The following is a 14,812-nucleotide window of genomic DNA, read 5'->3' as shown; positions in this document are numbered from 1 at the left end:
CAGCTCATCCCTCTACAGCATAAGTGAGGCACATCCCCACTGGCCACCAGTGCAGTGAGGAAACAGCTTCTCTTTTCTTGGAAGACAAGAAACATACCCTCATCATCCCAAAGCTGCCCTAGGGACCTCTTGGGAGAGTACAAAATCCTGATGGGGCAGATCAGAAAAGCTCCTCCCATGCTCTCTGATGGAACCCAGAGGTGTAAATATATAAACACAGAGTGATTGATTATATGCTGACTTTCAGGATTTGTACCTAGGAATAAATGTAACACTTCCGTACTGAGTGCTGGAACTGCTGCTTTCCTTCAGCCTCACACTCTGTGACTCTCGAAAAACAACAGTGGTCTGTATAATCACAGTCTCTGTATAGCCAGGGACTGGGAATATAAGCACCTGTGTGCACATAAATAAGTGATTGTACAGTTTTGTTTTTAACAAAGGTTGGGGTTTCTTTAATGGAATCGGATCTCAGGGTTGGATCCTTGCATGTCTAAAAAGGTGTTAGAATGAATCTCAGTTTTTCTGGCCTGAGGAATCTTTCTTAATGCTCCTCTACAATGGATTGTAGAGGAGCATTAAGAAAGATTCTTAATGTGGATTTCTTGCTGCCTGTGTGTTGTTAGGGAGCCTTATTCTTTGTCCTGTGTGCTGCATGCTTTCCCGAGGTATGCAGGAATCTTTGGGGTCCTTTTTCCAGTGTCAAATTTGATAGAAATTTTGATAGAAATTAGTTCACTGATTCAAAAGTTATCAAGATGAGAATAGTAAACAAACATAATACTATAAACTTTATTTTCTTAGGATATGAAGCTAAAACCAAGGATATTATACAATAATTTTAAATTAATGACTTGTAAACCTAACTGAATTGGAAGAACCTAGTCAGATGCGGAGTAACTGTGGAATCAGTAAAAACTGGGGTCTGCTTCTCAGCTTGAGTGGGGGAGCCCTTGAGAAGAGCACACACATCTCTCTAGACTTCACTCTTGAGCTGGTACAGTCTCAAAATCCCTTCTCTCAGCCCAAGCAGCCCCCAGTACACACTCCCATGGGAACAGCTTGTCTCCCCACTCAGTGGCACAGGGGTTTTGTGTCCAATGCAGATGTGAAAGAAATCCCACTCACAGGGGTGATATTCACAATTACAGAAAGGGGTCAGTGGACAAGGACTGGTTCTCACCTGTCCTGTGTCTCTGCCGTAGACGAAATGCTAGATTTGGGGAAGAAGAAGGAAATATTTCTCTGAAAGATTATTTGTAAGTAAATAGAAACAAACAAACAAAACAAACCATGGCAGCTGTTTGAGGCCGTTCAGACAAAGTGCTGGCATTAATCCTGGCAGACAGAGCTCAGTGCACTGATGGAAGTGCACAGGAGGTCAGTGTAGCACCTAGTAGGGCAGTTTATCAGCAAACCCACCACTCATCATGCTGACAATCTCCCCATAACTGGAGAACAGATATTAACAGGGATGGTAAGAATGAGATACTCTTAAAATATTTGCTGAGGTTTCTTTGCTATGGACTAATTTGAAGAGTAGAAAATCTTCCTGACCCAGTACAGTATATAATTTGGCATGGTGTGGGATATGTAAGACAGGAAGAAAAAAACTGATTACTTCTTGCTAAATACACAGACAATCTTACCAAAAGTGATGGATTTATCCTAATTCTTCCACTATTCCATGCTAAGTAAACTTTCTGTCCCAGAAATTATGCTATCTAAGAAATCTTCTCTGAAAAGAATCAAATCTCTCCTTCTTTTAGGGGAAAATGTGAACAAATACTCTGCTCTGTCAGCTTCTCTCCTACAGAGCTGTTTAGAGCATTCATGCCCTGTCCCGGAGCACCACTAGGTGTCCGTGTTCACCATCACACAGCAACTGAATTTGCTATAAAGAATTAACTCTTGTTTGTCTCCGAGGTGCAGCGCCTGGGCATGAAGGAGCTGGCTCAGACAGCATCCCCAGACTCATTGCTCTCAATGATATGGGCAGAGAATGTTCCAGAATATTTAAAAAATTGTCTTCAGATGGTTCAGATTGAATTTTGAAAATCAAGTCATTTTTATTCCTTAAGCATGAAAGGTGAAACAGCCTGGGAATATTCCAGGGAAAAAGGCCTGGTCAAGACGACACCTGGGAAAGTTTGGGACAAACAAGGCACTTCCCAGAGAGCATCAGCCTGGGAATTGCAGCTCTGAGCAGCTCCCTGCCCTCCTCTCTGGGGGCTGAGGGGCAGCTGACCTCACATCAGTTCATGGCAGGCCTTGTCACCCTTCCAAAAGAACTGAACATCTGGGACACAAACAGATGCTTCAATGTGGGCAACACCTGTAAATGTCCCACAGGAGGGAGGGGGGCTCCATGACCCTCAGGTACCTTCCAGCTCTGTGAGCCTGTTTTCTTTGGTTCATTATAACAACAATTTAATACAATGAGAACAGGAGGTGATCCTTCCCTGGAGGAGCCCCTGGGCACCTGGTGTGATCAAGTTCTCCCTCAGCAGACAAGATTCTTGCCCCCTCCCTTCAGACCATACCTTTGATGGGTGAGGGAGGGAGCTTGCTTCCCTCAGCTCCCTGGAGGCCTGAATATCCCTGAAGGCAAATGAATTTATATCATCTCCTGCTCCAGGATCCACTGCATGGAAATGTGGACCAGGGCTTCCACATGCTGCAGCTGACTGGCTGGAGCCAGTGCTAAAATAACACATTTCCAGGGAAAGAGCTCCCTTTGGCAGGTGGAATTGAGCAGTTTCCCTTTTACAGGTAGGTGCAGGTGGTAGGTACAAGCAGTTAGCTCAGGGAGTGCCCATAGATCATTTTTAGGTGGCAGTTCCAAAGAACAGAACCCTTCCTGTTGCCCAAGGGCTTCCAAGTATTTCCCAGGCCTGTTCCATGTCTTACATACCACCACACCACAAAGAACATTTTATTACTAAATTAACCCACAGCAAAGTAATCTCTCTGGAAAACTTATGATATACTAATATACATACAACTTGTAAGCCACTGAGGAATAATGCAAATACATCTGATTCCCGATGACAGAAATTATTTCACCTACAAAGTGATCACTCAAGCTGTTAGTTAGTTACTTAATTTGTTTTTAGAGAACAATTTTCCAGCTTCAGAGAAGTATATCATGCTTCCCTCTATGCTGGAGCATGGAAATAGGAATACAGATGGACTGCTGGTTTCTCACACATATTGCATTTGTTTTGGAAAGAAAATAGAGAATGCCCTTGGGGTTTAAATTCACAGGTAAATGGCTTCACATTTTAACATATAATGTTCACTTTTATTATTCCTGTGATTAAAACCACCATTAAAGCCACTGACTGGATACATTTAGAACCCAGACAGCACTCTAATCTGTATATGGCACAATGAGACACATTAAAATAAAAATAACAATGCAACATGCCTTTGCAGAGCACAAGGCATAACTGAAAGATCTGACACAGGGACAGATCTAACAAATTACACAGCAAGCAACAGCCTCAAAATCAGGAAGAAAAGGAAATGGTAGAAGCAAATAGCAAAATATAATGAGGAAGCAAGAGGGCCCCAAGCTGTCTGGAGTGGCTGTATGTCCTGAGAGAAGCTGGCAGGAGCCCCAGCCCGTCTCCACAGTGCCTGCCATCAGCAAACCATCACCCATCCTCTGCTTCCACGAGTTTCTGGGCTAGAAAACATCACTGTGCATTCAGTGTGTAAATGTTTTCATCAGGTTATATTAATCTAGTGATCAAATCTGAGCTAGAGGAGAGCTCTGCCCATTCAGCAGTGCAGGCAGGGACCCAGGCACAGCCCTTGGGAACTCCCCTCTCTGCTGCAGGACGCAGCTCACAAACCTCAGAGCATTGATGTGAGCAGCTTATGGCAGACACTGACTCTGGGGAATGAGCTCTGTCAGCCACATGAGCCTTCCTGCTCCTGGGAACACCCACCCCAGTGCTGTCAGCTGCAGGAGAGTGAAATACAAACAACCAAAAGGATGCCAGGCGTGGTCACATCCTGCTGTGGGGGTGTCCAGGCTGCTCCAAGAGCAGGAGCCAGCCGATCAGCAGGCACTGGTCAGTGCAGGATGACCATGGGATTGTCCTTCCTGAACCACAGTGTGTGTGCATGGTCACTGTGCACCTGTTTCGTTTTCAGCCACAAAGCAGCAGCAGAGGAAGCAAGGCTGAACACCAGAGGCATATTCATCACCATAGTGCAGATGGAAAACACCCACCAGGTCACAGGCTGTCCTTCCTTCCCTCAGATAAATCCCTAAAATAGATCTTAAGTAGTACTAAATCCACTCCAGGTGAAAGTGAAGTGGGCATGGTTAGCTTTCCAACAGGGGGAGCAGGTATTTGGAGGTGGGTGTCTGAAGTCTGTGCAAGTGTTTTGAAATATGCCAACACTGCTGTGGAAACTCACACAAGCTGGTTATTTACATCTATTCAAGAGGACACAGAGCTTGGCTAGTTTAAACAAAGCATTTTGTGTGCTGCAGCACTATGGCCTAATATAAATTGCTAGTTTTCTGTTGCTTTTAGGCTTTCTGCCTGTCTGCTTCTGGATGAAAGCCAGTTTTGAATAGAAGCATTTAGTCACCATAAACAGCCTATTTCAAGAGGGTGAGAGAGGCAGTAGGAGCAAGAATGGGATTTGCATTCTTATCAAGAGATTAAAAAAAGTGAATAAAACCACTTAGATGTTGGTTCTGTCTGCACTGAAATAAATCCAGGAGCTGTCAATTTAGCTGGGGGATGGACATGAGAAATCTTATCCCCCGTGGAGTTCTTTGTGAAAATTTCTGTAATTTCATAGAGATTTTCTTTTTACTGGGAGGTTAGAGTGAGAGATCAAATTCAGAAAAAGCCTTTGAGGAATCTCAGTGCTAGAGAATTGCTTTAGTTTTTTTACTCTATAACAGGCTCTGTTTGGAGTGTGAACTCTGAATCACCCATGTTTGTCACTCTAAAGCCTCTCAACTCTAAAGGATGCTGAGCTCTGGCAATGCTGGTGGATGTTTTGTTGCATCTAGCCTGATGCTAGGTAGTTCAGGGCTGTTTCTGTGGAGACAGGCTGTGTTTCAGGAGCTGTGGGCTAACCAGGAATAACCTGCTATAATCAGTAGCATTGCTCTGGACTGAACAGCTCTGAATTGAAAATTCAGTGGAAAATGCCTGACTCATCTAAGTCCTTCTCAGTCCTCAGGCCCCACGACCCATCTTCCATGAAGATGGAGTTGGTGCTTCCCACTCTTTCTGCTTTGTCTGTCTGAACAGAGAGGATCAGTGTTTCAGGGGAAGGTCTGTTTATATTTAGGCAATTAATCAAACACATGGCTGGGATAATGGTGACATCCAATGGGCCAAATGTACCATCTTTGCTCCTCTCAACAAGGAGATAACAGAGGCATCTGGGTATGCAGCATTATAAATATAAGCACAGCAAGTTGTTCCCCAGCAGGAGGAAGAGACAAATGGCATGTGGGACATATAAATATGCTAAAGGAAAGGAAATCTGGTGTTATGGTCTCAAATAGCACATACCTTTCCAGCATCTCTTGCTGGAGTTCCTACTAGACGACCATATCCTGACTCTGCTGGATTTTGGACTCTGGCACATGCTGACATCTGCAGAACAGCTTGAATAGAGCTGTCTGAATTATTTCTGGAGCCTTTTTTCCAGAAAGTAAGACTAAAGTTGATCCAAATGAAACAGCATTTCTAGCTATAAAAAATGCTTTTGAAGATAAAAACAACCAGATCTACTTAGTTTCACGCAACAAATTGAACCAGATCATGCCTGTGTTTGATCTGAGGGTTTTCTCATGGCATTTGGCTCAGAGAGCTGGTACCCAAATTCCATTCTTTTCCCTTCCCTTGAGAAGCACAAAATGGAGCAGATATCATCTGTGCTCCTCAGTGACACACAGCCAGCACATCTGGCTCCAAAACCCTTTGGTTTTGGAGGCTGAGTAAGGCAGATGGCTGAAACCCTCCAAGGTAAGCCCTACCTGCTGTCTTTTGCAGCCACAAGATTTTCTAAACCAACGCAGGGTTAATAAAAATGCAAGAATAGACTGAAATCAGGGAACTGACTCGCTGTTTTCTTTCATGTTTGGCACCATTTTGAACCAGGGTTCAAGAGTTCCAGTCACAGATGATTCATCAGACACCAACTCCTGGGACACTCCTAGCAAGTACACAAAATCTGATCATGTATTCTGGTCAGGAACTTTGTGAAACACCTCCAGGTTTAAGCAGCAGAGGCAAGTGTGCACAGTAAAAAGTCTTTTTTCATAGCTGATGAGTTTAAAATAAAAACCTAGCTGCTGGCATCACATACCTGGTACAGGGGGAAAAGAAGGATCTGAGTCTAATGGAAGCTTTAGAAACACAAGGGATAAGAAAATGAGCCCTTGCAAAAGGTGGGTTATATGAATATCTGTCTTTATCTGAGTGGGGCATTCTGCCTTGAGCACAATTTTGAGAGGGGAGGCCAAAAAAATCTTCCTGAAACCTTCCTCCTTCCACAGTGCTCCCAGCTAAGTATGACCACCACTATTTGCTTCTCAACAAGGACCCTACAGATTCCCTGATATCAACATCAGGAAATAATTAGGTCCTTAATTAACCACCTCAGCTTTTCAATTACACGAAAAGGAAACAGTTACCTGAAGAACTGTGAACAAGGGTTCACAATAACCAGAGGAGAAATCTCATATGGCTCTCTTGGGAAAGAAACAAATGATACAACAGTAAATAAAAAAAGCACAATGAGGCCACCTAAGAATGCCTTAGAACAATGTAAATCTCAGTTTGTACACTAGATCAGATTTGCTTAATGCACATATCCCCAGATTATATTTCCTTTATAATCTGGACAATTATTTTTAAATGGGTACATTGCTGTCTGCACAGTTATACTTTTAATGGACTTATGAAAAGTGATATATTTTCAATCAATACCCAAGAGATCTCCTTTCCCTTGTCAAGTAAAAAGTAGACATTTCCAAGAACAAGAAGTTGTGGGTTGCTTCAAAGCTATGTTTTTCTAGTCCTGCTATAAGAAGTGAGGGCTTGAAGGCAGAAAAGGGATAATCTTATATTCCCTTCCTCACCTCTGCCAGCATGCAGGAATCAGAATTCAGTAGCCAAGTATCTCTGTGGTTCAGACACAAATAAGACTGATTACATTAGATAGATACCCTCTCCAGTGACAGCATGCCCAGCAGACCCTCTGCTGACCTTCACTGATCTGCCCCAGGTGCTCTGGACTCTCCTAAAACATCCTCCTCCCCTGCAATGAATGCTGGATATCTGAAGGCAGCAGGGATGGGGAGCCCAGCACACAGAAACACTAAAGCCTGCCCTCCTGCCTGGTAGCATCATAGGAAACCACAGCACCCCTCCTTCAGGGATATTCACCCCCTCAAAATGGGTGGGGATCTGCACAGAGAAACCAAAACCATGATGAAGTACTTACAATATCCTCTGATGGTTTTTTGCCTAAATTGATGCATTTACAGAACAGATGTTTGACATAAAATGGGTTTTGTTTTTAATTGGAGGAGATTATTTAAACTATGTCTAAGCCATATGGTCCTGTAAGCCTGACTCCCCTCTGCCATTGCTGGAGAGACCAGCTTGGCATCCCTTCTCTGTTTCCAAGTCATTTCCTCTTTACAGATTTAATAGCTGCTATTTTTTTTCTTATTATTGGTCCCTAGGTCCCATTACTATAAATCAGGGCCTTAGGCCCGAAATTGATTCAAAGGTGGATTTGGACAAGCTGCTTTGCGTGATGTTCAGTACTAGGTTGGTTTAGTAGAACATAAAGGGGAATGCAGATGTGAATACAGAAAACACATTGGGAGGAATGGTGACAGTGAATGGTGTTCATCTCCAAGCCACTAAAGGAAGACCTGGTTCTGGCTGGCACATTTTCCTGCCCCTTTTCCCCTTGCAAATGACTGATAGAAGGTGCTGGGTGCCAGACAGGCTTCAGGCTGAAAGAATGTGTGATGGCTGAGGGCATCCTAATGATCTGCTTCAGCTCAATCTCCCCATTAATCATCACAGAAAACCAGGCCACTGCTGCTGCAGATAGGCTGCAGGGGTGAACTCTGCTTGAAGCAAAGCCAGCTGTGAGTGGAAGAGTGCAAAACTGTTGCATACCAATACCCTCAGATGCTGTTTGGCACTGAGGAAAAAAGAACTTGGGAGAGATGATCACTTGTATTTGAGTCCTCCCTACTGCTTGCCTTGCCCACTGCACCCTCTGAGCCTTTCCAGCATTGCTGCAGGACCTTCAGCCCATGATGGGTTGCAGCTTGATTCCTAACAGTTAAACCCTGGGGTTTTCACTCCCTTTTCCATAATACTGCCATTTACTTGAGGTGACCTCATTTGCCAAGTGATGTAACAGTGTGCACGATCGAGCCTGGCACATCGAAGCAGATGTTTCAGTGGACACAGAAACAGTATTATGAAATGAAAATATTGCCTAAAACCTGAGCAGCAGCAGAGATTACAATGGCCTTTATGAAGATCAGCTTACCTAAAATAGCATTGAAAGGCCTTTGGCTGCAGTCATATGCTTCCCTCCTAAAATGAAAGATTGTTGCTTGTACTACTGTAATGTGACTCCCAAAGGAACCAGCAGCTGCAGGTTTTGAATTTTATCATTTTTGGCCACTCTGTTTGACAGAGTTGACTGAAGCATGCTCAAAGGACACTCCTTCCATAAAATTTTCTTCTTTAACTCCAATAACAATAAATGGTTGCATACTTTTTTTTTTTTTTATGGTGTGTTTTGTTTTAGTTTCTAACAAGGTAATAAGTTCTATTTCAAAGAATGTAAATCCAAAGAGTTTGATAGTTGATCTCACTTGCTTTGTTTCAGCTGAAGAGAAATGATCATTGACTCTGTCATTTACATTTTCTGTCATGTCCTATTATCAGGGAGGTCAAAATATGAATCAATGAAATTCAGCACAAACAAGTAGAATATTGAGAGGAGCCTGAAAGAACTTGCTAGGTTCATTTATCAAAGGTTGAGCAGAATAATAAGGTCTATTGATAAGCACATTCCCAGCCCCTGCTTAATTTCTTTCCCTGAAGACACTTCCAATAAAATTCTCTGGCTTGTGCAATCACTGTTACATATAAATTGTTCCCAGATGAATACATTCATTTCTGTTCTTCCTACACTCAATTCAGCCAATATAGAAAACTCAATTTTCATAGAGAGAGACCTGTGTTTATCCAAAACAGCCAGAGATGTGCTCTTTTCTTCCCTAAAACTACACTTTTCTTTTTGTGCTCAATGCATGCAGAGGAAGGTCATATGACCTGAGCTTAAAACATCCTCAGGGTATTTGACAGTGTGTAATGCAAGAGTGTCCAGGAGAAACAAAAGATTTTGGTAGCTGAGTGTAACATTTTCAGCCTGAGATCCAGGTACACTTCATGTTTGTCAATAGCAAATCCAGTGTGTCTCAAACCATGGGGAGACACATCCAGGGCAGCTCAGTTACAGAGCTGCTGCTGGGAAGGGACAGAGCCAGTCAGCGAAATTCAGTGTGAATTGGACACTGCTTCCTTTGGGTTTCTTTTGCAAATCCTCGACTAAATCTCCATCTTATCCTTACTTGGCAGATATAAAGATATGTGCTTGGGGGAACCACAAATTAATTTTTTGCTAGTAACTGGGAAGAAAAGATAAACTATTAGAAATTCTCTCTCAGAAAGACAGTGAATCCATTGCATTTGACAGCAATGAGTTAGTTTATTTCAGCTTGAATAGTAAGGGATTTTGTGGCATCCTAGGTTCAGGAGGGATGGCCAACAGGAGCCCATCATGGAGAGACAGAGGCACTGGCAAGGAACAGGGCTGTGGGAGCACTGGACTATAGGGCAGACAGCAACACAGGGACCTGGGCTAGGCAGAGGAAAGTGGTGAATACCAGCAGTGGTAATCAGCCAGGCTGATAAACAAGCTTGTAATGAAACTGAGCAATTCCCTTACACAACTTTAATTCACTTTGAGATCAAATTCTCAAGTTGCATACTGGGGAATCTTAAAGTTAGGGAAAAAAAAACTATTAACCTTTTTTGCTCTTGCTTTAACTCCACTTCTTGTTACTCTTATATTGATAGCCTGCCTGCCTTGCTTGTGCTGTAGCAATTAACATGGTATTATCCCACCTACTTAACCTGAATATCCAACAGGGCACTTCCTTGGCTGAATATTTCCTTTTTCAGTCTCAGAATTACACTCCCTTAACAAATTCTGTTTTATGAATTCAGTATTACTTCATCTCTGCTGGAAGACTTTTGGCATAAACATCTGTTTCCTTTCATAAAATAAGAATGATAAATAATAAGTAAGCAATTTCCTCTATCACGGGCAATCCAGTAGCAGAACTGTGTGTTCAAACCTCATGAATCCCCACCCATTCCAAAGAAGAGACTGCTGAAATGCTCTGTTTGCCAGAATGAGTCCTAAGTGGAGGGAAAACAGGCTTGAAGTAGAAGAGAAGGAATTAGCCTTTACTGCATGAAATAGGAATTTATTGTAGCATCACCACACCTAACAATATGGTTATGAGGTGGTGGCTCTTTCAATGACAAATTTCTGCAAGAAAACAATGAAAACACAATATAAATCATCTTTCCTTCTCAGAATTCACAAGGCCTTAGTAAGCAGTGACCCTATTAAGGGCATGTACTTATCACAGCTTGCACTGCTTCCTTCTCTTCTTTCTGGGTCCCCTTTCTGTCCCTCCAGCAAAAAAGGGACCCTTTATCACACTGCTCTGTACTGTACCATAACTAATGTCTGGATTGATCCAAGGTGCAGATAAATGAATTTGCCTCTCTCCTGTATCAAAGGTATTTTTGTCAGTAATATGCACCATTGAGGCATGGGGAAAAAAAACTAAAGAGGGTTTGAAAAGAGTCTGAAAAGGCCCTGCAGAAAACAGAGAGAAAACTCAGGGGACAGAGGATTCAGAGGCAGGAGCGCTCTTGGCAGGCAGACAGAAGGTTTTTGTCACTGGCACATCACTGCCCAGCTGCAGCAGCAACAATCTCCTTCCTCCCTCCTGAGCTGAGAGGGTCCTGGGCTCCCCAAGGAGCCTTTCCCACTGCCCTGCTCCTGCTGCTCCCCACACAGGGCAGGGCAGGGGGACACTTGCAGTTGGCTGAGAGGTGGCAGCAGAAGATGTGCCAGTGTCTGAGACTGGCCCTGTCCCTGGGGGTCAGGCAACCCATCAGTGGGAGTGGGAACTTAGGACGAGTCTTATTTCAAAATGTCTGTAATACCTTTTTCTAGCCTTCCAGTGACAAAGTCACAAATAAAATTGAATGATGCTACAGAGACTTTAGATCACATGAAATACCTTTCTGTCAGGCTGAAATCACCAGTAATGAGTGTAAAGAAAAAATATAGATGAATGTGCAACGTTTTCCAAACTGAAGCCAAAGAGAATTGTGGTTCTTCACAGATATCTCCAGAGAATTTACACATACCACAATGGCAACAATACTAATGTAGCTAAACCTTATTCCTTTCATATGAAGGACAATTTCATCTTCTACAGAAAACACTGTTTATTGCCCAATTTTAGTTTTTCTACCTCCTTGAAACTTGGCAGCCATTTGACATCATCTGTCTCCATTAAGATACCATGGGTCATCAATATTGCCTATTTGGACAATTATAATCCCAAACAGTTCCTTTGCAAAAATTTCTACAACTCACTGGCACCATTACATACAGTTGGGTTCTAATTGTACAATAAATGTCATTTATACTGGTTAACTGCATTTTCTTTTCTGATCACTTTATGTCATTTTATGCCACTCTTTTTCTCAGCCTTAATTCTACTTTGCAACCCGATATAATTTGACTCATCATCCCTATAATAGGTCTGCTTCTCCTCTTTCAAGCTATATAATAGGAAATATTCTGTATCATGCATACTGGTTAGCAATAACAAGGGCACACTTTAGGAGAATTATCATGTGTTGCCATAGACAAGAAATGCAACTAATGTAAATTCATATTCTAGTAAGAAAACCTGCATCACTGTTGACACAGTGCAACAGTAACTGATTCAAAAAGTCTCCTGCAAACACAACTTCCATGATTTTGCTGGTAAATGTGAATAGTGCAGAAAAGATGGACTGCTCTCCCTGCTTACATACTTTTCTCATGGAAAGAAGTAAGCTTATTTCTAAGGAATTGTTAGAGCATTTTTTGATTACTAAAACTGGGAAGGTCGTCACACAAGCAACACTGAAGGAAGCCAAAAAGTGATCTAATCTCTCTTTACAAAATAAAAAGTAGCCAGTCAACAACACTAAACACAGAAGTACAGCACCCACCAGAGAAACAGGCAGGAGAATGGTCATTCCAAAAATGGGCTACAGCGTAATGCTATACATCTACAGCTATAGATCTGGCATAGTAAATTTGGGTTTCTCTTTTTACAGAAATGTTTCTAAAAAACTCCTTTGGTAAACACCAGCAGAGCCTTTACTCCCAAGCACAGCAAATGCACTGAAGGAATTTGATGCTGCTCTTTTGAAGTACAAGTCTGCTCTCCTCACCCTCTAAAAGGATACCCAAAACAGGAGGGAATGAATGGCACTGCTTGAGCAAATGCCTTTTAGCAGGATTTCTCAGTGAGTGAAAGCTCCAGCACCACCTGCTCATGGTCAGAATCTGCTACAGCCCACGAAAATTGCCTTGGGACTTGAAAATAACACTTTTTAAGCCTGCACCAAAGTTGTTTAGAATCAGGGACAGAAAATGTAAAAGCCAACATACCTTTCGCTGAGCAGTTCAACAGGTGTGTGCTACATTAACTAACCCAGTCTCTGTGCCGCTGCCACCCTGACGTCATTGTTACTGGGTTGACAAAAGGTTTCCATGACAAACTAGAAAGCTGATCTGTTATCTCCTCTTTGGAGGAAATTGAAATGCCCTCTCTCCCATATTCTGCTAGACCCACCCATCTTGTTTTTGGCACGCAGCACAGAGAGTGAGCTTCTGTGATTGATTTAGATTTCTCTCTGCTCTGAAATAGAGAAACCAACTTGTTTGTTGTTTTCCCCCTAACTTAAACTAGAGGGTGTCACCCTCATCCCATTGCAATCCCAACCACCTGACCCAACAGCCCAATCTTCTTTGTAGGCATGTTGACTACCATGATCAAAAAGAGAACAGATAACACTGAAAGAAGACAAACTTTCAAGTAACGAACTAAAAACATTATTAAGACATTTGATGCTCTTCTTGGCTATAATTTATTGCCTCTACTAGCAGGCATGACCCATAATAGTTAGCAGATGTTTGAAACATCTCATTTTGAACTTTGCCTAGAATTAAAAGAGATCTTGTAGAATTTAAATAGCAGCTGCAGAATAAAACAAGGTTGCCTTTCTTAATGTGACAGAAATGTTCATCCCAGCCTAAAACAAGGATGACTGTTTTATGTTCTGTAAATACTGAGGAAGCTAAATTTCTGTGCACAGACACCCACACATATATAAATTTTATAGGTGTCTAATTTGCAGCAGTTGACATGAAATAACCCCAGTGGAAAAGGCTGGCCCAGCTGCCTGAATGCTTCTTAGGTTTTTGCTTCAAAACCTGCAGCTCACCACAAACAGGAGAACAATGGTCTATATTGGCTGTGAACATCAGGTTAGCAAATTCGGTGATACAAATTTATTTATTATCATCATTACTATTCTCACAGCATCAAGGGAGAACCCAGCAATCCTCAAAGAGGATGTCCTGGATATGGAAATGAACCCAAACAATCTCCAGGGAGCCATAAAATACACTTCTCAACAGCTGTGCAACCCCACCAGCCTTTCTGCCATGCTGGCCCAGCAGGGTTCCTACCCAGTGCAGCAATGCAAAGGCACCCTTTGTTTAAGTACTGGGATTGATGCTAAATTCAACCTTGTGGAAATAGTCCCTGTGGATCCTCTAGGGCTACTGTTTCCCCTGCCTCTTGTTCCTACCATGATTAGACTTCAGCCAAAGGGTAACTAATTCACTGACACAGATGGCTAAGCTTCCGAATTGAGGAAGTTAACATACAAACAGCTAATTTAAAAACAAGTTTAGATCTCAAGATGAATTATTGTTCCCTTTCAGACTGCATGCATTTCTTCTTTGCTTGACACTTAAAGATTTTTCAATAATTCCCATACTTGCAGGTTTCTCAATGTTTGCAAACAGAGATCTGATATGGCAGACATAAGATCTGAAACAGGTTTTGAAAGACCTGCTGTAGTGAACAAAGATGTCCCTAGCCTTTATGCATCTGGTTTGAGTTAATATTTGTATCCCCTTAGAATACACAAGATTTTTCCTAAGCTAGGCTTTTCCTAGTACACATGTTTTGGTAACATAAGGTTGTAATATACTGCTCTCAAACAGATGTGCTTCTGGAGGTTATCCCAAGGAGAACTGCTCACCTTCGGAGGGAGGCAAAGTCTAAACCAAGACTGCTCTATTGTTTTTGGGGAAGACAAAATGCCTTGATTCCCATTAAGATTATTTTAAATCTTGCTGCATGACAGCTGCTTACAACTAATGTGGCATGTAATATTAAAGATGTTATTACTGAACATGAAAATAGCTAACACTTTTGCAAATCTAATCAACATATTTAATTCATTGTCCCACTGTGGTTCACAACTCTAAAAGACCTCCAAACCAGTGCAGGACTTAAAAAAATAGACTTAACCAAAATCTGTTCTTGTTGAGCAGAACTCAG

The 14,812-nt window shown here is 42.2% G+C and overlaps 1 protein-coding gene across 14 annotated transcripts in view; it reads right to left on the bottom strand.

Moving 5' to 3' along the window:
- KALRN (kalirin RhoGEF kinase) overlaps positions 1–14,812 on the bottom strand; it is a 465,290-nt gene that overhangs the window by 95,220 nt on the left and 355,258 nt on the right. For 13 of the 14 annotated variants that reach the window (XM_071435302.1, XM_071435301.1, XM_071435303.1 and 10 more), the window contains one exon: positions 1,184–1,213. The exons of the other annotated variant lie outside the window; for it this stretch is intronic. In XM_071435302.1, coding sequence (XP_071291403.1) covers positions 1,184–1,213 — 30 coding nt within the window. The remainder of the gene's footprint in view (positions 1–1,183; positions 1,214–14,812) is intronic. 14 annotated transcript variants of the gene reach the window in all.

This window comes from Agelaius tricolor, unplaced genomic scaffold (assembly GCF_023055355.1).
Source record: "Agelaius tricolor isolate 1412-34295 unplaced genomic scaffold, bAgeTri1.0.p SCAF_10, whole genome shotgun sequence".
NCBI classification, from domain to species: domain Eukaryota; kingdom Metazoa; phylum Chordata; class Aves; order Passeriformes; family Icteridae; genus Agelaius; species Agelaius tricolor.
Note: the sequence above shows the minus strand (reverse complement) of the source record. Positions and strands in the feature narration are given on the sequence as shown.